This window comes from Bufo bufo, chromosome 2 (genome assembly GCF_905171765.1).
Source record: "Bufo bufo chromosome 2, aBufBuf1.1, whole genome shotgun sequence".
In the NCBI taxonomy this organism is placed as follows: Eukaryota; Metazoa; Chordata; class Amphibia; order Anura; family Bufonidae; genus Bufo; species Bufo bufo.
This window is the reverse complement of record NC_053390.1, coordinates 483,150,859-483,175,504: the sequence shown is the minus strand read 5'-3', so window position 1 is coordinate 483,175,504 and position 24,646 is coordinate 483,150,859. Positions and strand designations below refer to the sequence as shown.

Genomic DNA, 24,646 nt, shown 5'->3' with positions numbered 1-24,646 from the left:
TACCACACAATGGCTAATAAGCCCTTTTTTTCCCACTAATACAAGCCCAAAAATGCACTGCACAAGTTCAAATAAGATGTAGAAATATTTCCCCGTGATAAACCCCGTTAATGGCTGTAACACCTCAATAACAAGAATGGTTTGCTGGAATTACAGAGCTGATTGATTCCTCCCTATCCTTTCCCTACACCTTGAATAATCTTTTCCTGCACTTGTAAATCTTTTTTCTACGGTAGCACTGTCTCTAGTGCCTGCTGATGTCTCTCCCTACACTGGATAATGGCAAAATCCAAGATGGTTGAGGCTGGTTTTAGGAAAAAATGCGATTTGTTGCCACGAAGCGTGAGGAATTCCACTTCGTCAACTTCGATTTGCTCATCTCTAATCAACATGCTTACTTTTAAAATGTTTTTTATTTTATTAATTTTTTTATTATATTTTTTTTATTTCTTCAGCCTGCATGGTTAGTGATATTCAACCACTTTCTACGGTAGGCCCATACTTTCAGGAATTTCATGACACTCCTTTTCACATCAGATCTTTTCTACTGAAAGTTGTAACTTCTTTTCACAGATCACAGGACATTGTAATGCCTACATTTTGTCAGAATCACAAAAATAAGAAAGAGAAATAATTTTATAATAAGTGCCTAGGGGCAGTATTTGCCTACATATAAAGAACGGCATCCTGGAGAAAGGATAAGAGCTTGTTTGTTCAATACTGTGGTCCAAACAAAGGAAAGAAGGCTGCCAAATCTCAATTTTCAGATGGATTAGACAGGCTATTACCCTAGTTTACATACCATTGGATAAAGAGATCCTGCAGGATTTGCGGGCACATTCTACAGCTAGACAAAAGCTCCATTGAGAGAGCTGAAACATTGCTGCTAGTTGGGTTAATAAACCATCCACTTATTTTCATCACAATTTTGCTGCTGTCTTTTTTTTTTTCATACACATTCTACAAGAGCTATGATAGCTTTCTGTGCAAAGAGGGCTTCTGCTTCAATAGAGCAAATATGCAGAGCAGCAACTTGGAAAAAGGCTCACTCCTTTACTAAAAATTATCAGTTAGATGTAGCTTTCGGATGTTATGTCTTACAGGCGGTAGTTCTACCCTAATCTTAATATACTTTGGTATCTCATAGGGGTGGCTGTCATGGAGACGACTAGGAAAAAGTGTTATTGCACTTAGCAATAATTGGTTTTCATGGAAGTCTCCATGATGGCACCCATTCCCCGCCCTCCCCAAAATAAAAATAAATATATAAATTAATGAAAATCAGGGCAGCACAATCAATAGCAAAAGAAAGGAGGAGTGCAAGCAGTTCAGAGGTATTCAAACATCAGCATTTAAATAAATAGAAAAAAGACCGCAGCACTTCCATAAGGTGAGAAAATGTGTAGTCCTCTTTATTCAGTTTTCCTGAACTGAGGAAACTAGTTTTCCTGTTTTGTTTTTTACCTTAGGGATGTGCCGTGGTCTTTTTCTTTATATTAGCAGAAGGACCCGGCTTTGCATGGGTATATTTAATCTTTGTGTGTTATAAGATATCGATAGTATTCCTCATAACAGTGAACTCCACAGCCCCCTACCCCTTAACACTCACCCCCCCCCACAGTGCCTCCTCCTTAAAATGTGACCTTTACTTGCAGCTCACCCTCTTAACTTTGACCTTTGCAGCAGCCCGTCCCACTTAAGTGACCCTCCACAGTGATCTACCCCTTAACAGTAACCTCCACAGCAACCTGCCCTCTTAACAGTGACTTCCACAGTGCCACCCCCTTAAGTCACCTTTACAGTACCTCAATCCCTTAACAGAGACCTTCACAGGTCCCCGTTAAGGCAGCGGGGTACTGTGGAAGTCACTGTTAAGGGGGCAGGTGCTGTGAAGGTTCCTGTTAAGGAGGCAGGGCACTATGGAGGTCACTGTTAAGCGGTTGGATTATTGCGGAAATCACTGTTAAGGAGACTGGGTACTGTGGAAGTCACTGTTAAAGAGGTGGGCGCTGTGGAGGTTACTGTTAAGGGGGCATGGCACTGTGGAGGTCACTTAAGGGGACAGGCTGTTGTGGAGTTCACTGTTAAGGCAGCGGGGTACTGTGGAAGTAACTTAACAGTGAACTCCACAACAGCCTGTCCCCTTAAGTGACCTCCACAGTGCCATGCCCCCTTAACAGTAACCTCCACAGCGCCCACCTCTTTAACAGTGACTTCCACAGTACCCAGTCTCCTTAACAGTGATTTCCGCAATAATCCAACCGCTTAACAGTGACCTCCATAGTGCCCTGCCTCCTTAACAGGAACCTTCACAGCACCTGCCCCCTTAACAGTGACTTCCACAGTACCCCGCTGACTTAACAGTGACCTCCACAGCGGCCCTGCCCCCTTAATAGTAACCTCCACAGTGCCCGTCCCTTTAACAGTGATCTACACAGTACCCAGTCTCCTTAACCGTGATTTCCACAATAATCCGCCACTTTAACAGTGATCTCCACAGCGCTCTGTTCCCTTAAAATGCGACCTCTACAGCACTCCGCAAGTTAACACTGACCTCAATAGCAGACCATCCCCTTAACTGTGACCTCCACAGCACTCCACTCCCTTAAGACTGTCATCCTTTTATGCCGCCTATGACTCGGAGAACTTCATAGTCTGTTTTGAGTGGAAATTTTCACCCCACGCTTTCCAATTATTTGCCCAAAAAATGTGCTCAGTAACCTAACCGCCAAACTACAGGTGCCGTTGGCTGTTGAGGCAGTTTGCCTGAATATTCATCAGGTTGCAAATTGCAACCAATCACAGCTCAGCTTCTATTTTGCTACAGGTGAATAATATGAGCTCTGGTTGCTATAGGCAACGAAGGACATTCTTAGTATATGACAGCTTGTGTGAGTTAATGATTGCGATGCTTAGACAATGTTGTAGTAGAGGCTGATGTAACTCATATGACCTTAAAGGGATTCTGTCACCTGGATTTTGCCTATAGAGCTGCGGACATGCGCTGCTAGATTGCCGCCATTGTGTCTGCAATATACATTCCCTATAGCTCTGTGCTTTTATTGTTAAAAAACAATTTTATTTGAGTAAATGAGGCAAGTAAGGTGCCCAATGGGCTGTTACTAACATTTATGGTGCCCAGTCACGCCCACTGTGAAGGAGCCCAGCACCGCCCGCATCCTCCAAATCTCCTCCTTGCTCGCCGAGGTCACAAAGTTAGAGCGCCGTAATCTTGCGCATGGGCGAGTACGCTGTATGTCATTGCCGGCATAGTGTTCCTTCCCTGTACTGGCATCAGCCTCAGGGAACGAACGGCGCATACGCTAGTTGCGAGATTACGGCAGTCCCTGGCAGAGCTGGAGCTAAGCTTAGGAGTACAGTCATGGAGACTTCCAGGAAAACCAATTACAGGTCAGTGGAATTGCACTTATTCCTAGCAACTACAAGGTATATTACAGTGTGAGTGATAAAGGGGAGCAGCTGCATACTGTTCATTGGGTGAGGCTGCTCTTCTTTAGTTCTGTGGAGGCTTCGTCCTCAAACAACAAGTTAATGCATAGAAATCCATTCTGTCCAAAATTTACTTTCCCTATAGCAAACACTGTGGGTACTCGTATTGGGATTGTTTTAGATAAATATCTATGTCCCGGTTAAAGCTAGGGCTACATGGCAACTTTAATTGCACAACCAAAAACAATGGGGAACATATATCAATAATGGTGTAATTTGCACCAAAAAATACTAGTCACCTTGTAGCCCTAGCCTTAGATGCAATGTCACAGTTAAGTATTGTAATTGGGGATGAGCGAAGTGGTACCTTGGAACCGAACCCGAGTTTGGAAAATGGTTTTTAATAGTATAAATCAATTTCTGAAGCTATTTTGCAAAGTCTCGCGAGACTTCGTGAAGTAATAACTTTGGCTCATCAGAGCCAATACATTCTAATACTGTACGAAGCTCTTGAAGTTTTATTTGATTTGTCACCATGTGGCTCTAACCATTTCCTTGCCAAGGACCCGTTTAGTTCTCCTTTTGATTCCCACCCTGTAAACTTCCAGATGGGGTCATGTGCACTGCTGCAGCCTTGCACTAGCCTCAGTAGTGAAGTGTCCCCAAGCAGCACATCACTGCTGAGGCCAGTGAATGTATGCAGTTGCACACATGACCCTGTCTGGAAGTTTATAGGATGGGGACCAGAAGGAGTACAGGAAGTACTATGTCCTGATCAGATTTTAAATGGACATTAAAGCTGGGAAGCACCTTTACTAGTGAAAATGGTTACATCACTAAGGGGTTAAAATGCACTTGAAGGCATACATTCAACATCTTCAGTATGGCTGGGTTTCCAGGTTCAGGTTTTGAAGTCAAAAGTGGATTAAATAAAAGGTGGCAACTTAGTATTCTTTTTAGGCTACTTTCACACTGGCATTTTGGCTTTCCGTTTGTGAGATCCGTTCAGGGCTCTCACAAGCGGTCCAAAACGGATCAGTTTTGCCCTAATGCAATTTGAATGGAAAAGGATCCACTCAGAATGCATCAGTTTGCCTCCGTTCCGTCTCTATTCCGCTTTGGAGGCTGACACCAAAACGCTGCTTGCAGCGTTTTGGTGTCCGTCTGACAAAACTGAGCCAAACTGATCCATTCTGACACACAATGTAAATCAATTGGGACGGATCCGTTTTCTATGACACAATCTGGCGCAATAGAAAACAGATCCGTCCTCCATTGAATTTCAATGGTGGTCAAGATGGATCCGTCTTGGCTATGTTAAAGATGATACAAACGGATCCGTTCCAAACGGATGCAGACGGTTATATTATCTGAACGGATCAGTCTGTGCAGATCCATGACGAATCCGCACCAAATGCGAATGTGAAAGTAACCTTACTTGGGGTCCTACCACATGTTAAGATTTTATGCTGTTTTGGAAGCCAAAATTCAAAGTAGATTTAAAAAAAAAATGGAAGTATCTGTCCTTGATTATCTTTTTGATCTACTCTTGATTTTGGCTTCAAAAAGTGACATTTGTTGGAGAGATTTTCCAATTTAATGTGACTTAGGGGGATATTTTTGATAATAACACTGTGACTTGACATTTTAGGAGCACTGTGAGAGATTTTTCAACGCGCATTAAAGAATCTCAAATTATTGTGCTTTTTTTTCCTTTTTCTTTGAGGGGTATTTCGGTTATATGAACTTATCTACTATCCTCTGGATAGGGGTTAATTTAATATAACTAAGATACCCTTTTAAGTGGCGAGAAACCGGACTACTATGAGGCTCTGGGGGAGGGTTCTAACACTGAACAGTTTCTCCCATTCTTGACAAATTCCCTACATTTTCCATCAATGCAACAAGATTTACAACTTACATTAAAGGGATTCTGTCACATAGTTTTAGCTTATAGAGCTGCGGACATGCACGGTTAGATCGCCGCTAGCATGTCCGCAATATACCTGTCCCATAAAGCGGTCTCCTTGGGTTTAAAAAATGATTTTAGAGATATGTAAATGAGCCTGGTTAGGTGCCCAAGGGGTTGTACTAACCTTCTTGGTGCCCAGCCTCGCCCCCCTGTGAAGGAGCCCAGCACCGCCTGCGTCCTCCCAATCTCCTCCTTTCTTCAGTTAGATTGCCGTAATCTCGCGATGCGCGAGTTCGCGCATGCGCAGTGCCGGTATAGTGTTCCTTCCCTGTGCTGGCCTCAGGGAAGGAACTGCGCATCTCTAAAATAATTTTTTAAACACTATAAAAGGACACCGCTTTATGGGAAAGGTATATTGTGGCGATCTAGCCGTGCATGTCCGCAGCTCTATAAGCTAAAACGAGGTGACAGAATCCATTTAAAATCAGTGGTAACTGTATACATTCCTATGCCCTGAGCTCATCATAGTGGTGGCTGCAGGCAGCCAGATTTATAATATACTGTGTTAGGCCGAATGCACACGGCCGTGTTCCGCGGCCGAGAGCGGTCCGTGGTATGCCGGGCTGGATTCCTGTTCAGAGCAGGACCGCACGGCGTCCTTGGTTGCTAGGACGCTGTGCGCTTCATGCCGCAACCAATGATGCCGTGTGCTCCTGCTCTGAACAGGAATCCAGCCCGGCATACCACGGACTGCTCTCGGCCGCGGAACACAGCCGTGTGCATTCGGCCTTAAGGGAAGAAGATTTCTCAATGTATTTATGCCACTGGTGTAAATAGATTGAGAAATGTGGAATGAGTACTTTCACATTTCGTCCTAGGGGCTCTATACCAGAAAAGAACTGATCAGTTTTATCCCCATGCATTCTGAATGGAGAGCATGCCGTTCAGGATGTCTTCAGTTCAGTCTTTTTGACTGATCAGGACAAAGATAAAACCGCAGCATGCTACGGTTTTATCTCCGGCCAAAAAAACTGAAGACTTGCCTGAATGCCGGACATTTTTTCCATAGAAATGTATTAGTGCTGTATCCGGCATTCAAAATACCGGAATGCCAGATCCGTCCTTCCTGTCTGCGCATGCACAGACCGAAAAAAAGAAAAAATAATTACAAAACTTGTCCCTCTGCTCCTGGATATTTCATTACTTGGCTCATGACTCATAAGGCTGCTTATTAATATAAAAAGAGCAGTACTCCCATATTGAATTCTTGTTCTATTCCTCATCTCCCTGTATGCTGTCCCCTTTCATTGATTAAAAAACAAAGTACTCCAAGGATGCTTTATGAATATGCATAAGCAACAGAGATTAATATGCATACTTATGTAAATTAGTTATTAACAAACCATTCTCAAGGGTTATGAGAGGAATGGCGGAGGGTTGTTGGCTGAAAAGCTCTATGGTTGAAGGGTATAATGTTGTCTTTGCTGGTTCACTTTTACCATTTAAAAAAAAAAAAATTATGCTGTGCACAATTTTGTGTATCAGATCTGCGGTTAAGTACAAAAAAAAAAAAAACTTTTCACCGCTATAAAAATAACAGTGAATAGATTTGTACAATGTTAGCCATTAATATAACCATGAACACCTTCCCAAATTAAAATATACCTTTTAATACATTTTCTTAAAAACTGGACTACAGCCGGACTAAGTTCAAAAGGGTCAAGAAAGCACATACCGTATATACTCGAGTATAAGCCGAGCCCCTAATTTTACCCCCAAAAAATGGGAAAAATTATTGACTCGAGTATAAGACTAGGCTGGGAAATGCAGCTATAATGCAGAGTGTATGTGTATATAATGCACACACTCTACATTATATACACACATCTGCAAGAGGGTGACTCCCTGTATTTAATGCAGACTGTGTGCATTATATACACTCACACTCTGCATTAAATACAGGGAGCCATCCACAGATCTCCCCCCTAAACAGTGCCATCCCCCCCTCCCCTAAACAGTGCCATGATGGCACTGTTTAGGGGAGGGGATATCTGTGGATGGCACTGTAGGGGATCTGTGGATGGCACTGCCATCCACAGATCCCCCTACAGTGCCATCCACAGATCCCCCTACAGTGCCATCCACAGATCCCCCTACAGTGCCATCCACAGATCCCCCTACAGTGCCATCCACAGATCCCCCTACAGTGCCATCCACAGATCCCCCTACAGTGCCATCCACAGATCCCCCTACAGTGCCATCCACAGATCCCCCTACAGTGCCATCCACAGATCCCCCTACAGTGCCATCCACAGATCCCCCTACAGTGCCAGCCACAGATCCCCCTACAGTGCCATCCACAGATCCCCCTACAGTGCCATCCACAGATCCCCCTACAGTGCCATCCACAGATCCCCCTACAGTGCCATCCACAGATCCCCCTACAGTGCCATCCACAGATCCCCCTACAGTGCCATCCACAGATCCCCCTACAGTGCCATCCACAGATCCCCCTACAGTGCCCTCCACAGATCCCCCTACAGTGCCATCCACAGATCCCCCTACAGTGCCATCCACAGATCCCCCTACAGTGCCATCCACAGATCCCCCTACAGTGCCATCCACAGATCCCCCTACAGTGCCATCCACAGATCCCCCTACAGTGCGGTCCGTTTTTTTGCGGATCCGTTGTTCCTGAAAATGTTTCCGTATGTCATCCGTTTTTTGCGGATCCGCAAAAAACGGAAACATGTATAAATTTCAATAAGCAAATAAAGTTGTTTTTATTTTTTTTTTTAAAGAAATCCAAATAATAATAATTTTAATGTAATTTCCAGGAACGGATTCCGTATAAAACGGATGACATACGTAATGACATCCGAATGTCTTCCGTTTTTTGCGGATCCATTGACTTTGTATTGTACCAGGATCCGATTTTTCAGGAAAAGAATAGGACATGTTTTATATTTAAACGGACATGCGGAACGGAACAACGGAAACGTTTTTTTCCAGGACCCATTGAAAATGAATGGGTCCAGATCTGTTCCAGAAAAAACGGAACAGATCAGGAAAGAAAAAACGGACGTGTGAATGGACCCTTATTGATACTCAGTGTTTACTCACGGTTAGCTGAAATCACGCTAGATGAAATGATTTTCGACTGAATGGAAAATCAGCAATGATGAAAAAGGGATGGTCCAGGGATGATGATGACAGAAGGTCCTTAGTGGATGGTATAAAAAAATCAAGGTCACCCTTAGGCCTTATTCACACGTCCGTTGTTTCTTTCCTGATCTGTACCGTTTTTTTCTGAACAGATCTGGACCAGGTCTGGACCCATTCATTTTCAATGGGTCCTGAAAAAAACGGACAGCTCAATGTCTGATTTTTTTTCAGGACCCATTGAAAATGAATGGGTCCAGATCTGGTCCAGAAAAAACGGAACAGATCAGGAAAGAAAAAACGGACGTGTGAATGGACTCTTATAGATACTCAGTGTTTACTCACGGTTAGCTGAAATCACGCTAGATGAAATGATTTTCGACTGAATGGAAAATCAGCAATGATGAAAAAGGGATGGTCCAGGGATGATGATGACAGAAGGTCCTTAGTGGATGGTATAAAAAAATCAAGGTCACCCTTAGGCCTTATTCACACGTCCGTTGTTACTTTCCTGATCTGTACCGTTTTTTGCTGAACAGATCTGGACCCATTCATTTTCAATGGGTCCTGAAAAAAAACGGACAGCTCAATGTATGATTTTTTTTCATGACCCATTGAAAATGAATGGGTCCAGATCTGGTCCAGATCTGTTCAGCAAAAAACGGAACAGATCAGGAAAGAAACAACGGACGTGTGAATGGACCCCTATGGAGTACAGTATAAAATAAATATCCTAGACCATTCCCTATATGACCCTAGATAGGCTAAGCCCAGGGACACCCCTTGAAAGTAGGGGCTCCCTGTCCTCGTACCTAACCTAGTATACCCTAGAACACCCTATCCCAGGAGTCAGCAACCGTCGGCACTCCAGCTGTTGTGAAACTACAATTCCCAGCATGCTCCATTCATTTCTATGGGAGGTCTGAGAAGAGCAGAGCAAGTATGCATGCTGGGAGTTGTAGTTTCACAACAGCTGGAGAGCCGGAGGTTGCCTACCCATGCCCTATCCTATAGTAAACTGAGTGACAAGACATAGATCTAAACACACTAACATAGAAAGGACAAACAATTCCCAACGTTACGTTTCCCCAGCCGTTGTATACTACGACTGGTTCGTCAGGGGAAGAGGAGGATGATACTCCGTGTCCCCTATATTCAGTGTCCCACAATCGAGACCCTCTAGGAACAGGAGCAGGCTAGAGATGACCAGTGTCCCCATGTTAGCCATTAGACAGGAAAGATAAAAGCTCTGTCTTCAGTGGCTTTTATGGTTAACCAAAAAGAGGATAATAGCAAGCATTTCAAAGTTTCTTCATCCGACATTGTATAACACTATATCTAAAGAGTCACATATTTATACACAAGGCTTTGGAACAGTGTTGTAAATGATACAAGTAATGCCAAGCAAAAAATATCAATATGAGGAGCGAAACAGAAAATATTATTGAAGTTGACAGATAAGGCTGAGTTCACATCAGCATTCAGCCTTTCTGTTCTCCTGCTCTGTCATACGAGCAGTACGGAAAGGACGGATTCAGCAAATAACTGAGCCGAACAGAGCCCACGGACCCCATAGAGTATAATGAGATCTGTTAGGTTTCCGCTCAGAGGAAGATTTTTGAAGCAGATACAAAAGTCCTGTATGCAGGACTGAATGCTGATGTGAACTCAGCCTAAGGCCTCATGCACACGACCGTTGTGTGCATCCGTGGCCGTTCCGTTTTCCGTGATTTTCTGCGGACCCGTTGACTTTCAATGAGTCCGTTGAAAACTCGGAAAATGCACCGTTGTTCATCCGCGGCCGTGATCAGTGTTTCCTGTCCGTCAAAAAAATATGACCTGTCCTATTTTTTTGATGGACAACGGTTCACAGACCCATTCAAGTCAATGGGTCCGTGAAAAAACACGGATGCACACAAGATTGGCATCCGCGTCTGTGGCCGTAGGCTACTTTCACACAGACGGATCACAGATCCGTCTGCATAAAAGCTTTTTCAGAGCTGAGTTTTCACTTTGTGAAAACTCAGATCCGACAGTATATTTTAACACAGAGGCGTTCCCATAGTGATGGGGATGCTTCAAGTTAGAATATACTACAAACTGTGTACATGACTGCCCCCTGCTGCCTGGCAGCACCCGATCTCTTACAGGGGGCTGTGATCCGCACAATTAACCCCTCAGGTGCCGCACCTAAGGGGTTAATTGTGCGTATCATAGTCCCACCAAAACGCAGCTTGCAGCGTTATGTTGTCCGTCTGACGAAACTGAGCTTTTCTTCCGTTCTATGGCTCCTCAAAAAAAATAAAACATGTTCAATACTTGACAGTGAAATTCAGGACGTGGCCCAATTGAAGTCTGAGTCTATGGGTCTGCAAAAATGCAGAATGCTATCAGTTTTTTTGCGTACATGCTGAACTGTCTGCAAAAAAAATGGATCCGCACTTTTGTGGCCAGCATACTACTGTCTGAATGAGCCCTAATAGGAATGAATAGAGATCCTGACTTCCTGTCCACAAAACAGACACTACACTATAGAATCCAGGAAGTCTCTTCAGGGATCACATGATCTACCTGCCAAAAGTAACAAATGCTAAAAATACCTTAATAAATTGTAATGTAAATTTCTTAAATGATAATGTATACCAAACACTGGGGACAAAACTCCTTTTTTTTCTTCTGGGACTGCCTTGTTATATAAAGAATTCTAGTATACATATACCTGGAAGACAAATCGCTTCAGAAGGACTCTTCCACTGTATTGTCTGCAATAGAAGACCTGGAACACTGTTTTAGAACTTTTATATGCATAATTCAAGCCAATAAATGATCATTAACAAACATTACAGTACGTTAACTGCTGTGTTTTTTTTTTTTTCTGACAGGGATAGAAGAACGAACTGGCTCTGGGTCTTGGACAGCAAGCGATGGATCAACATTTGACCAGGGCAGAGTAAGAAAGGTTTTTAGAGTGCACGTAACATGTATAATTGGTACCAGTCAACTAAAACAAAAGTATTTTCTTTGTTTTATTTTTCTTTATTAACAAACTGGCTACCCATTCTAATCACTGTTTCATGTTCCTTCAGGGTTATGGTGACACTAGTCATTATGAGGAACACAGGGATATACCCTCGCATGAAGGCAATTTGTCATCTACAACTTTTCTGTCATCAGGATTTGTGGGTAAGTATTCAAAAATTGTCCCTTATTGGGGGCAAATGATGAATAAACACACTTATGTTATGGGATAAAAATAAAAAAAGTCCTTTGGAGGACAAAGCATCCAAAAATTATGCCTTGTTATTGTCAGAAGAAAAAGTGGCTTGTTGTGAACAAGCCTAAATACATTCTCCCTTTTAATTGAAAGCAGCAGTGCAGAGTGGTTGTGGAAATGGTATGCATATACTAGCATGTAGCTGCAATAGTAGCAGAAGCAGCATAGCATGGAATATACAATGCAGTCTATGGGTAGTAATAGTAGTAGTAGTGGCAAATGGTTTGCATTAATAGAGGTGGAAGTAGGAGGTTAGCAGCAAGGAGCTGCAGCAACAGCCATATGACATATGTTGGCAGGCAGCAGCTTTACAGAAGATGATGGTAGGCACTGGCAGCGGCATGATGGAGGCCGCAGCAGCCATACAGAACATGGTCAGCAGGCTTCAGCCGTGTCATGATGGAGGCAGGACGGCAGGCAGCAACAGTGGCAAGATGGGGTCTCTGTCAGCAAAGGCAGATCTATTCATCTGCCTCAGCTAGAGGAGTGTAAAACTCCTCTTGAATCCAGGCTTGGTTCATTTTGACAAAAGTGATGTTTTAGACTGTGGCGCAGGACAACTTGGTCTGTTTGGGTGTCCCCTACAACCCCCCCCCCCCCCCCCCATCAAGATGACACTGGAGGCTGGGCAAGAAAGAATTAAAAGAGCATGTTGTACCAGTTTCGGCCACTGGTCCAGTCTGCCTATCCAGAAATCCATGGGTTAGGGAACAGGGTCATAGACGCCAGGGCCTAAACCTGGGCGTTGAGGCGGGAGCTGTTGGCTTTCGGAATGGCCTCAGCCTGCTGCAGCACGTGGAAAAATTGCTCCATCATGCATGGCTATCCAGTAATCATCAGGCTGCTTGATTTCAATGATCCTCCTCACATGAGTGATTGAAAAGAGTGACAGTCTTGTGGACACTGCCAGCAGCTAGCACAAGCCAGTGCAGTTTTTTTGTTTTTTATTTTATATAAAGGGCCATGCAAAGAGAATATGTTATTTCCCACAGGTTCAGGGCTCAAGGATCCTGTTGTGGTACCTCATGTGCTGCAATATTTTAACCCTGGAGATCTTGCACATGGCTGTGGTTTTGTTGCTCTCACAGAGCTACAGGCAGCCGATCTGGACTTAGCTCTGGCACCTTTTGGGCCTAAGGGTACTTTCACACTTGCGTTGCTGGATTCCGGCAGGCAGTTCTGTCGCCGGAACTGCCTGCCGGATCCGGAAATCTGTATGCAAATGGAAACCATTTGTAGATGGATCCGGATGCGGTCACAAATGCTTTGCAACACTGGATCTGTTTCTCCGATGTCATCCGGAAAAAACTGATCCGGTATTTATTTTTTTACATTTTTAAAGGTCTGCGCATGCCCAGACCGGATCCGTCAATGCGGCAATTTTAATACGGCACTAATACATTCCAATGGAAACAAATGCCTGCAAGTGTTAAGGATTTTTAGCTGGAGAGAAAAATGCAGCGTGCTGCATTTTTTTCCCGTCCAAATACCGTAAAAGGACTGAACTGAAGACCTCATGATGCATCCTGAATTGATTGCTTTCCATTCCGGATGCATTAGGAGAAAAGTGATTTGTTTTTCTCTGGTATTGAGCCCCTAGGACGGAACTCAATACCGGAAAACTTTGACGCAAGTGTGAAAGTACCCTAACTCATCAGCAGTGTCAGGGCATCACTAGATCCTGAAGCATTCGTGGCCCTGCCTCTTCTTTGGGAGGGGAGTAGTCTCTGCTCTTTATTGCTCATCCTGAGGGCCTCGGTCCGGCTCACAGGTCCTGTCCAGCACACAATCATCATCTGAATCCTCACCCTCCCTGCCACTTTTATCAGGCTGGGAGATATCATGTTGGGCCCATGGGCCCCCCTCCCATGCTCTGCATTTTCTAAGACTGCCACCGTCGCTGCCCCCACTGTCAATGCCATGGGTACCACCACCCCCAACACAGCTATGCATGGTGTCCCCAGCCTCTTCCCAAAGTAGTCAACAAGTAGACTATCTGCCATAAGGCTTGGTGGGATTTTCTGGCCGCTTGTTAGGAAAAAGCAAAGTGCCCTACTAGGAAGGGGCAGTGAAGACCGAGAGGACTCCACTGAAAGCCTTCTCAGGAGCTGCAAGGAGGAGGGGCACAAGTTACACTGTGACCCCTGGCTCCTGCTGTGACTTAGAGAAGCAGGTAAGAAATCCCAGCAGCTGCCAATATGCTTCAAAATAAACTTCTTCTTTATTCCATATCAATTAATATAACATGTTTCGGCATACAGCCTTTATCAATAGATACATAATAATGATTCAAACCAACTTTATAGAAATGTCTAATCAAACACTTAAAATGGCCTAAATTTGTTATCACTCAGATAATGTTGTCACGTATATGATGGTCTTATTAAATTCAACAACCAAAAAAAGTGCAACTATTTGGAGACCGAAGTAAACGGCAAAAGGGTTGATATCACTTTACCACTCTCAGATAATTTTGTGCCCTACCATTTGTATTGGTGTAGTATCTGCCTATATGCTGGTTTAAATAAATTCAATAACAACCCCCCCCTCCCCTTTAATCTGTGCTGGATCTATTCATTGATGAATTCTACAACCCCCAATTTTTTTTTTTTTTAACCAGATGGAGAAATAAATAAACGGAAACTGATTTAGGCCTAAATTCATTATTACTCCGATATTTTTTTTGTGAGCTACCCTGTGTATTGCTGTAGTAATCACCTATATGCTGGTTTGAATAAATTCAATAACCCAAGGAAAAAAAATTGTAAAGGCTAAATGCGTTCATTTCTTTCTCCACACAGTTCCAATTACTGATGTTTTGTCGGCTGTGCATATTTGTATACAGTTTTAAAAAAAAAAAAAAAAAAATAAATTAAGGTGAGATGTCCTGACACGGAGTTCAGACAAGTATTTCAGGGGTTTTCACTGAAATTTAAAATGCTACATTGATGGTAGAACACGTTTTGTACAGTTTTGTGCTCATCCCCCACCCCCAAAAATAGGATTTCTGGTAGCTGCTTTTGCATTTTGCTGCAGTTGTGCTAGGAGGCAAAGCCAGCCTCATCTCCTCACTCCCTGGCTGACCGCTTTCTCTGCCAATTCCTATTCTACACGCACAATTCTTTGTAAGGCTACTTTCACACCTGCGTTTCCTTCTGGTATCTGCACAGACGGATCCGCACCTATAATGCAAACGATTGTATCCGTTCAGAACGGATCCATTTGCATTACCATGAACAAAAAATAATAATTTTTTTGTTTTTGTTCATGATGATGCAAACTGATTCGTTTTGACTTACACTGAAAGTCAATGGGAGGTGGATCCTTTTTCAGTTGCACCATATTGTGTCAGTGAAAACTGATCCGTCCCCGTTGACTTACATTGTAAGGCTACTTTCACACTAGCGTTCGGGGCTCCGCTTGTGAGCTCCATTTGAAGGGTCTCACAAGCGGCCCCGAACGCATCCGTACTGCCCCAATGCATTGAGTGGATGCGGATCCGCTCAGAATGCATCAGTCTGGCAGCGTTCAGCCTCCGCTCCGCTCCGCTCAGCAAGCGGACACCTGAACGCTGCTTGCAGCGTTCGGGTGTCCACCTGGCCGTGCGGAGGCAAACGGATCCGTCCAGACTTACAATGTAAGTCAATGGGGACGGATCCGTTTGAATTGGACACAATATGGCTCAATTTTCAAACTGATCCGTCCCCCATTGACTTTCAATGTAAAGTCTGGACGGATCCGTTTGAAGCTACTTTCAGACTTAGAATTTTTTCTACAATATAATGCAGACGGATCTGTTCTGAACGGATCCAAAGTCTGCATTATATGAGCGGATCCGCTCTGAACGGTAGTGTGAAAGTAGCCCAAGTCAGGACGGATCCGTTTGGCTCTCCATCGTCAGGCGGACATCAGAACGCTGCAAGCAGCGTTTGGGTGTCCACCTCCAGAGCGGAATGGAGGCTGAACGGAGGCAAACTGATGCATTCTGAACGGATCCTTATCCATTCAGAATGCATTGGGGCTAAACTGATCCGTTTTGGGCCGCTTGTGAGAGCCCTGAAACTGATCTCACAAGCTGACCCAGAAATGCCAGTGTGAAAGTAGCCTAATTCTAGTGTTTATCTTCACTGTCCCTGGCAGTAGGTAGAATACAAGCTTGACTGTGACTTTTCACTGTCCCTGACTCACAAAGATCGTTTCTCTGGCAGACACTGTAATACCTGTCCACCTTCATTCAGAGCCCAAAACAGAATGACATTCTGCTAGAGCACATCCCTGCCTGCTGCAGCACTGATTTGCTCATCTAGGCTAACCCCATTCCTAGCCATCTGGTTCGCTTATCTTTAGTTGAAATCATCTGTTTTATTAAACTTTAGACTAATATATATGGCACCTTCAGTACGATATGATTCTTGTAATTTTAGCTTGAAAATGTATGTGTGCGCAGTGCTGAGTATCAGTTTGCATAGATCTGTGATGGCTAACCTACGGCACGCCAGCTGTGGTAAAACTACAGATCCCAAGATCTACCCTTGCTTGGCTGTTCTCAGAACTCTATAGAAATTAATGGAGCATGCCGTGAGTCATAGTTTCACCACAGCTGGAGTTTAGCCTCTCTCAATTTATTATAATACTTAAACTTGCATTTTCTTGCAACCTATTAAAATGAAGATGAAATTAACCTAGAATGAGCCTTCTCTCTCCAGGGCCTCCTAAAAGTAGTATAGTCTGCCTCTATGGGCTAATACAAACAAGGTGCCAATTAGATTATGTATAGAAAATAAGATGAAAGGGGTTGTCCTACCCAACCAAATTTTAACCCAGGAGAGTTTGAAAAATGAACAGAAAAAGACACTCGCCTACTCAATAAGTCAGTCAGAGCCTCAGCGGTCACATGCCACTTCGGGTCATGACACAAATGAGGCCACTAAATGGCTGTATCGATGCATGTGACCACTGATAGGACATCACACTTCCAGTCCACAGGGGGCAGAAAGGGGAACAGATGGTAGCCTTGTTGCTGAAATGAAACTATGTTGAGTAGGTGAGTGGCTTTTCTTTTTACATTTAGACACTTACAGCTCTAGTTAAAATTTGTGTTTGGGTTGGACAACCTTTTTAATGATGGGACAACCCCTTAATAAATGGGACTCTTGTTGTGGCTTTAACCTTCATAGAATGTTTACAAAAATCTTTATGCAACCTAGAAGCGACAATTTTAACTGCAGTACCCTAAACAGAAATGGCAGGGAACTTGACTTGAAACTTGAATTCAGCTTGCATTGCGTGAAGCTGGCTTACTTGTGAACTTAGGCCACATGCACATCACCGTATATTTTTTGCGGCACGCAAACCATGGATCCACAAAATACGGATACAGTCAGTGTGCCTTCCGCATTTGTTTGGTTGGTCCTTTTGACTTCAAAGGGCCCATAGACTACATTTTGCAACCACAATAGAACATTTTTTTATAATTTGCAGAACAGACATGCTTATGTAGACACAAGTTGTTTTCATACAATATTAATAAACTCTAGCCTTTGTACAATAAATGAGTATGTTGTCAGACTTTGAGAATGCATAATCTTGTGTTTACTGGTTTATGTATTTCAGCAAAAGATGAGCGAGCATCATACTCTACATTTGGCAGAGATCCCGAAATGCCTGGAATGAACCAGGTACTGATTATGCACACAATTGTGTTTTTGTATTTATGTAGTAGAAGAAATACAACAAATCTTTTAACCCCTTTCCGACATGCGCTGTACCTTTTATGGCGCAGCGGGATGGGAGTTCCCGCATTCTGTCATACTCGTATAGTGCACTGATCAGGTGGCTATTGGCCATAATCAATCAATATAGGTGCCTGACTGTCACAGCCAAGCCCCTGTAGTAGCCACTATCATCCATTAAAACTCTGATGCCAGCAAATTAACATCTTGCCGCAGTCAATGCCTTACAAAGGCTCCTGTGTCTGCCAGCTGTAGTGTCAATGTAAAACTGATACAGCACTGAAACTAAAATAAAAAGTAAAAAATGTGATGTATAAAAATAAAACCTTTCAAGTGTTTAAAAATAAAAATAATTCTCTCAAGTAAATTACTATTGTAAAAAAAGAAAAGAAAAAAATAGGCATCTGTAATGACAGGGCCTATAAAGATGGCATGTGATTTTCCCCATCAGGTGAACCGCCGTTCGAAAAAAAAAACTTTTTGGTCGCTTTGCTTTCCAGTAATCATAAAATCAAGTGATCAAAAATTTACATGTACCCCCTCACACAAGACCATCACCAGAAAAATAAAAGAAAATATGGTGAAACAAAATGGGAGAAAATTGTTTCACAGAAACATGATTTATTTATTTAAAAGATTTTACTAGTTTTAAAGTATCAGAACTTTAGATAACAATTTTAGATATATATATATTTTTTTTGTCTGTAATCATAGTGATCAGCAGAATAAAGTTAGTCATATGCCTACCATGCACCGGCCATTATCTTTACCTAGATGTAGTAGCCAGTTCCTCCTTTTTTAATTGGCTGTGGCAACAGGCAGTGGTCATACATGTGGTGAGTGGACACTCGTGGAGTCCATCCAGTCTTATACCACCTGATATTCAGGCAGATTATCTGCCTCTCCAAATGTGTCACCGATCACCTGATGGACAAAGAAAAACCTTCGTTTATCGGGTGATCCTATAATTCGTGCAGGCATGTAAATTATCATTTTTGTGTAGCAGATTGTGTTTTGGACAGTAATCTCCTGCCCAGAAACTGTAGAGGAGATAATCTCCTTCAATGAACGAGCAGTAGGCGTTCTTTACCGACAATCGACTTTAGCTTGGCCTGTGTAAACCTGCCTTAAAGGAAATGTCACAAAAAATATTTTTTGCCAGGTTAAACCGGATAGCGACACACACCTTTTTTTCTAATCTCTTTCTTTTTTTTTTCGGATTGCAGATTTATTCAATTTTATTTTCTCAACATTATTATGGGGCTGCCATCTTGCCTAAGCTGTTCTTAAAGGGAACCTGTCACCGGGATTTTGGGTATAGAGCTGAGGACATGGGTTGCTAGATGGCCACTAGCACATCTGCAATTGCGGATGTGCTAGTGGCCACCTAGCAACCTATGTCCTCGGCTCTATACCCAAAATCCTGGTGACAGGTTCCCTTTAACAGCACTTACAAAGCATTAAGAAAATTGCTTTACGGCAGCTCCATGGTCCACAGACCTCATTGACTTCTATGGGAGAGTTATCTAGGCATGCTCATTGACCTGTTCAGTGGTCACTGTACAAGGAAAGAACAAGCTTGACAATCACATATTGGGAATGGTGGATCCTGTCTTGGCCTTCTAATCTTGCCTGTAATGATATCACCTCTGTGTATAGATAATCAGATAACTGCAGTAAAGTGATCCATACAGACCAAGAAGTGGCACCTATTATTAGGCTTAGTGACCAGTTTGAAAACGGCAGGATTTTATGGCTTCTGTTTAAATATAGATATTGACTTTGAAAGTTAAAAATAACATCACCAAAAATTCTTCAAAAATATGTTAAACATAATGTGATTTAAATAGGTCATTTTGTGATCACACATTCCCTTTATGTCCCTGTTGCTAACTGATATGTTTAGCTCTGGCATGTGCTGTTGGAATGGACCTGCAAAAAACTTTTTTCCAGACCAAAAAATCTGAAAAGGGAAAAGATCATAAAGGAGGGTCTTGTTTAATTCAAGAACCTCTGAAGCTTCCAAGCAATGATGCCAGGGACCCGGTGGGAGGAAGGCTCAATTTTTTTTTTTCAGTATAGAAATAGGATTCTGAAACCTTACAGACTGCATTAATGTTTAGGTCTTCCTCCACTCCAGCACTCAAGGTTACCTCAGTTCTGTAAAAGAAAGTGGAAGAGGAGAGACTGGATGTATTATCAATGAAGGTGCTCATTTCAGTTTCCATGGATCAGTGGGGACATGGATTTTATTCCACAGCTTTGCTGGTGAAAAACCTAAACTGTCCTTTCGACCGATAATAAATTTAAATTAATTTATCAGATACGAAAAGTTCAAAATGGGGTTGATAAATTCAACTGTAAGGCCTCTTTCACACGAGCATCGCGTGTGTGGGCCGGAAAGGAAGCGGGTGCGTTGTGGGAAAATGCACAAATTTTCCCCGCAAGTGCAAAGCATTGTAATGCGTTTTGCATGCGCGTGAGAAAAATCGTCATGTTTTGTACCCGAACCCGGACTTCTTCACAGAAGTTCGGGTTTGGGTTAGGTGTTGTGTAGATTTTATTATTTTCCCTTATAACATGGTTATAAGGGGAAATAATAGCATTCTTAATACAGAATGCTTAGTAAAATGGTGATGGAGGGGTTAAAAAAATAAAAAATTTAACTCCCCTTAATCCACTTGTTCGCGCAGCCCGTCTTTCTTCTTCTTTGAGAAAAAGGACCTTTGGTGACGTCACTGTGCTCATCACATGGTCCATCACCATGGTGATGGTACATGTGATGGACCATGTGATGAGTGCAGTGACGTCACCAAAGGTCCTTTTCCTCGAAGAAGAGGAGAAGAGAAGCCAGGCTGCGCGAATAAGTGGATTAAGGTGAGTTTAATTTTATTTTTATTTATTTTTTTAACACCTCAAATCACTATTTTACTAAGCATTCTGTATTAAGAATGCTATTATTTTCCCTTAGAACCATGTTATAAGGGAAAATAATAAAGATCGGGTCCCCATCCCAATTGTCTCCTAGCAACCATGCGTGAAAATCGCACCGCATCCGCACTGTGGATGCTTGTGATTTTCACACTGCCCCATTCACTTCTATGGGGCCTGCGTTACGTGAAAAACGCACAATATAGAGCATGCTGCGATTTTCACACAACGCACAAGTGATGCGTGAAAATCACCGCTCATGTGCGCATTCCATAGAAATTAATGGGTTCGGATTCAGTGCGGGTGCAATGCATTAATCTCACGCATTGCACCCGCGCAGAAATCTCGCCCTTGTGAAAGAGGCCTAAATCTCTTATGAAAAGGAGGTTTAATGGCATCTCTACATATCATATTCCAGTTTGTCATAAGATCATGCTGGAAGTGGTAGTTCATTTGAGTAGCACAAATATTCAGATTGTTCCTTACTTAGATGATCTCTTCATATTGGAATTTCCACATCAGACCTAGGAAGCAAGGTTTTTCAGGTCAGTCAGTTGTACTGTGGTGACGATAAACTGCAAGAAATCCAGTCCTTCTCCCTCACAAGAAGTAATTTTATTAGGAATCCTCTTGAATCCCAATCAAACATTTCTTTTCTGGCAGAGAGAATATCAAAGATTCAGTCTCAGGTTGCAGATTTTCTAGATCTTCAGTCTTCCTCTATCAGGCTGGCTATGTCACTGCTGTATTCTAATGTGGAGACTTCAGCACTACAGTCCAGTCTTTAGGTTAAATAAAGTTAAAAAGCATGTACATGGTCTCAGGTTTTGAAACAAACCTGGTGTCATGCCTAGTGTCAGACTTTCAATAATATATCCAACTCGTGCTTCTATTTTAGCGTGGGATCTGACTCGAGGCCTGTATATGAACATGTGTCTTGCAAAGTTTTTAAAGCCAAATTTCTATATAATATTACATTTAATACAGAGCCTTCCTTATCTGCTCTTCTAATTATTAAATTGTCATTTTTGTAGCTTTGTTATGCTTTTGAACTGGATTTGGGTAAGATTATAAGGAACCCTTTTAGATGTATGCAGCTTACGTTTGTTAAATAGCTCTGTTAAATCTTCATCTTGTGCTTCTACTATAGCCCGTCTAGGATAAGAATCAGAATTTTTGAATCTTATGATAGGATTACGGTCACATAGTTGGTCACTCTACGCATTAGACATCTGTAGATATTGAAATATGGACAGTGCCACTTTTTCCTCAAATATCAGATCCTTATACTCCTTTATTGCATTTATATTAGAATTAAAAGGGTTTTCTGAGATGGGTTATTAGTATCTGTGGAGGCCAGTGACGTCAAGTTCATCTGTCACATAGCCTAGGAGCAGCTCAGCCCCATTCAAGTGAATGTGATTGAGCTGCGATCCCAAGCACAGCCTGCGTTCTTGGTGGGTAAGGAGAAGGCAATAGTGCTCACAGGAGCACTGCTGCCTTCTCAAAAGAGCTGATCGGTGGGGGTCCCTGGTTAATCAGTAGGAAAAAAAATAAAAAAATTGGAAAACCCCTTTAATAATAAAAGAAAAAGCCTCATTCAAGTTCCTGAAAAAAAAAGTAATTTGACTGTTTGAAGTCTTGCTAACTTATTGAGATCTCATATAGTGTGGAACTAGGAACTGATCTTTGCCCCAATCTGGGGGGGGCCAGTGCAGAGGATGGGGCTTTCAGGGGACGCATGCCTCCCTTTTCTGCTCCTTAGGCATAAGAAGTAAATTGACAGCAGCCCGGGCTTCCGTTCAGGCCGCCATAATAAAATGAGGGATCTGATGTGCATGTGTCTTTACAGGCAGAGGTTCTCTGGGTGCGAGAGTCTCGTCCCCTGTGCCTCCAGTATGTCAATTCTGGTCCTGATAACGTCGGAGGGCGGGTGGATATTGAGGAAAGATGGAATATTTGGTTGGTCGGTCTGCTGCCATCTTGGCAGAGACCTGCGGTACATGATGTCGGCTCCTTCTGACTCCACCAATCCTCTTCCTTAAGCCTGTGCATCCTACCTCAGCCCAGAGCCCAGCAAGCTTCCTTTCATGCCTGCTTCTGCTATTGTGTGTTTTTTTGGAACTTAATGCAGGCTTTTTTAAACACTGTTCCTTCCTACTGGTGACTTGGTGCTGGAACTTTTTCCTTTTGGTTCCTTTTGGCCCTAATTTAAATTCTTTATCGTCATCATTTTATAGGGTAGAATCTGGTCGGGGGAAAAAATGCTATATGCTAGAAAACATTGACTTCAAAATCTAAAAAGCCAATCTGTCCTAGATACACAGATAAGGTGGTTTCGGAGGAATCTCCTTCCTTCTTAAATTTCATCAAGAGTCTTATAAAGGAAGAAGTAAAAGTTGTAGAGGATGCAATTACCTCCATCCTCTACTCAACCATCTACTGTACCTCCCATAAGTTGCAGACTCAGATGAGGGAGAAATCTTTTCGGATGTTAACTCTGAATCGTCAAAAGATGGTTCTGGTGGGGTGTGGTCTGCTGGCCGAGCAAGATGACTGCATGAGACTTGAGCTCCAGAGCATTACCAGCGATAAAGGAGAAGCAGACAGGGTAAACCTATCGCTTCCTACCTTTTAGAAGGCAGCCATACCTCACAGATGATGACCAGAGGCAAGCGGTCAATGAAAAAGCAGAGGAAGCTAGACTTCTTCTTTGAACGAGGCAAAGATCAAGATGGCGCTCTAACCCTGGATCTAGCTCGCCAGCTGCATCATGCGCATCTCATGACCCATCACAGGAGGGGACCCCTGGTGTCCTTCAATACACCCAACCCTCCTCACCATCGGGGGCACTGCCACAAAGAGAGCTTTGGGATGGCTCAGGTCACCCACTGTCAAATGCGAGCCACCAGGAAGGTTTGGCTGCATCATCACCTTATACCAGCCCTGACAAACACTAGGATTCAGGCTCCGTCCACGTCAGACGTGTATGTAAGAGACCGCATATCACTATCTTTGCAGGCCTTCCCTACCACAGATCAGCCTGCATCAGGCAATATTCTAAAAGAAATGTTAGTCCTTTTCAGCCAGATGATGCACAAGGAATTACCTGCCCTACTCCTCCCGATTCAATACTCAGTTGCGGCTATTGACAAACGGGTCTGCCATGTTGAATCCAAAAACTGGAGATTTTGCTACATCCCATAACCAGCTTATAGATGCCCATAATGAGCTGGCCGAGGAGCTTGACCATCTAAAAGCCAAAGTGGTGGATCTGGAGGACCGGTCTCGCCCGAATAATATTTAAGTTCTGAGGGATACTTGAGAAGATTGCCTCTAAAGTCCTACTCTCTTATTTGCAGGAACTCATGAAAGCTATATTACCGGACGTCTCCTCACATGACCTTCCCATAGATGGGGCACACAGATTGGTCCACCCAAAACACCTTCCTGAAACTGTACCCAGGAATGTGCTGGCTAGGGTGCACTTCTTCCACATAAAAGCATTTATGGCTGGTGCGACTAAGAAGGGTACCTTGCCCTCTCCTTATGAGTCGATCAAAATGTTTGCAGATTTATCTGCTCACACCTTACAGCAACGCTGTTGCACAGGAGTTACGATAGTGCTGCAGACCGAAATTGAAATGTCCAGTTTAGGTGAGTTTTTGAGAGGCTCAATTTTGGATACAGAGAGGAAATGATGTTAGAGACAGCTGCCAGACAATTACTGGTGTTTTGGAGTAAAGCAGGGGTTGACTTCAGGGGACGAAGTGTATAGTTGGGTGTCGTCCGCATAGAGATGTTATCAAAAGCCAAATCTACTGATAGTCTGTCCAATGGGGGCTGTATAGAGGGAGAAGAGTAGAGGACCTAGTACTGAGCCCTGAGGAATTTAACCGCCTCCGGACTGCCTAGCGCAGGATCGCGTTCCAGAGGCGGCAGCTCTGCGCAGAGTCACGGCAAAAGTTAGAGGGGATGTCGCGTCATCAGCTTGCCAGCCAATGATCGTGGCTGGCAAGCTGATGATTTTAAAAAAAATCGAATCAGAAGCCAGTTAACACACTATATTTGTAAATATGATGTGTTAAATGGCTTCTCTGCTGGTCCTTTTCGTCGGTTGGTTCCAGCAGAGGAGCAGACATCACAGTGAGTAGCACCAAACGCTTCACTTAGCCCCAGATCACC

General features: G+C 43.2%; 1 protein-coding gene across 1 annotated transcript in view; it reads left to right on the top strand.

The window, feature by feature from the left end:
- The window catches only part of LOC120990941 (transcription factor E2-alpha-like), a 412,522-nt gene that overhangs the window by 191,908 nt on the left and 195,968 nt on the right, over positions 1-24,646 (top strand). The window contains exons 4-6 of the mRNA XM_040419833.1: positions 11,407-11,474; positions 11,611-11,707; positions 17,412-17,476. Coding sequence (XP_040275767.1) covers positions 11,407-11,474; positions 11,611-11,707; positions 17,412-17,476 — 230 coding nt within the window. The remainder of the gene's footprint in view (positions 1-11,406; positions 11,475-11,610; positions 11,708-17,411; positions 17,477-24,646) is intronic.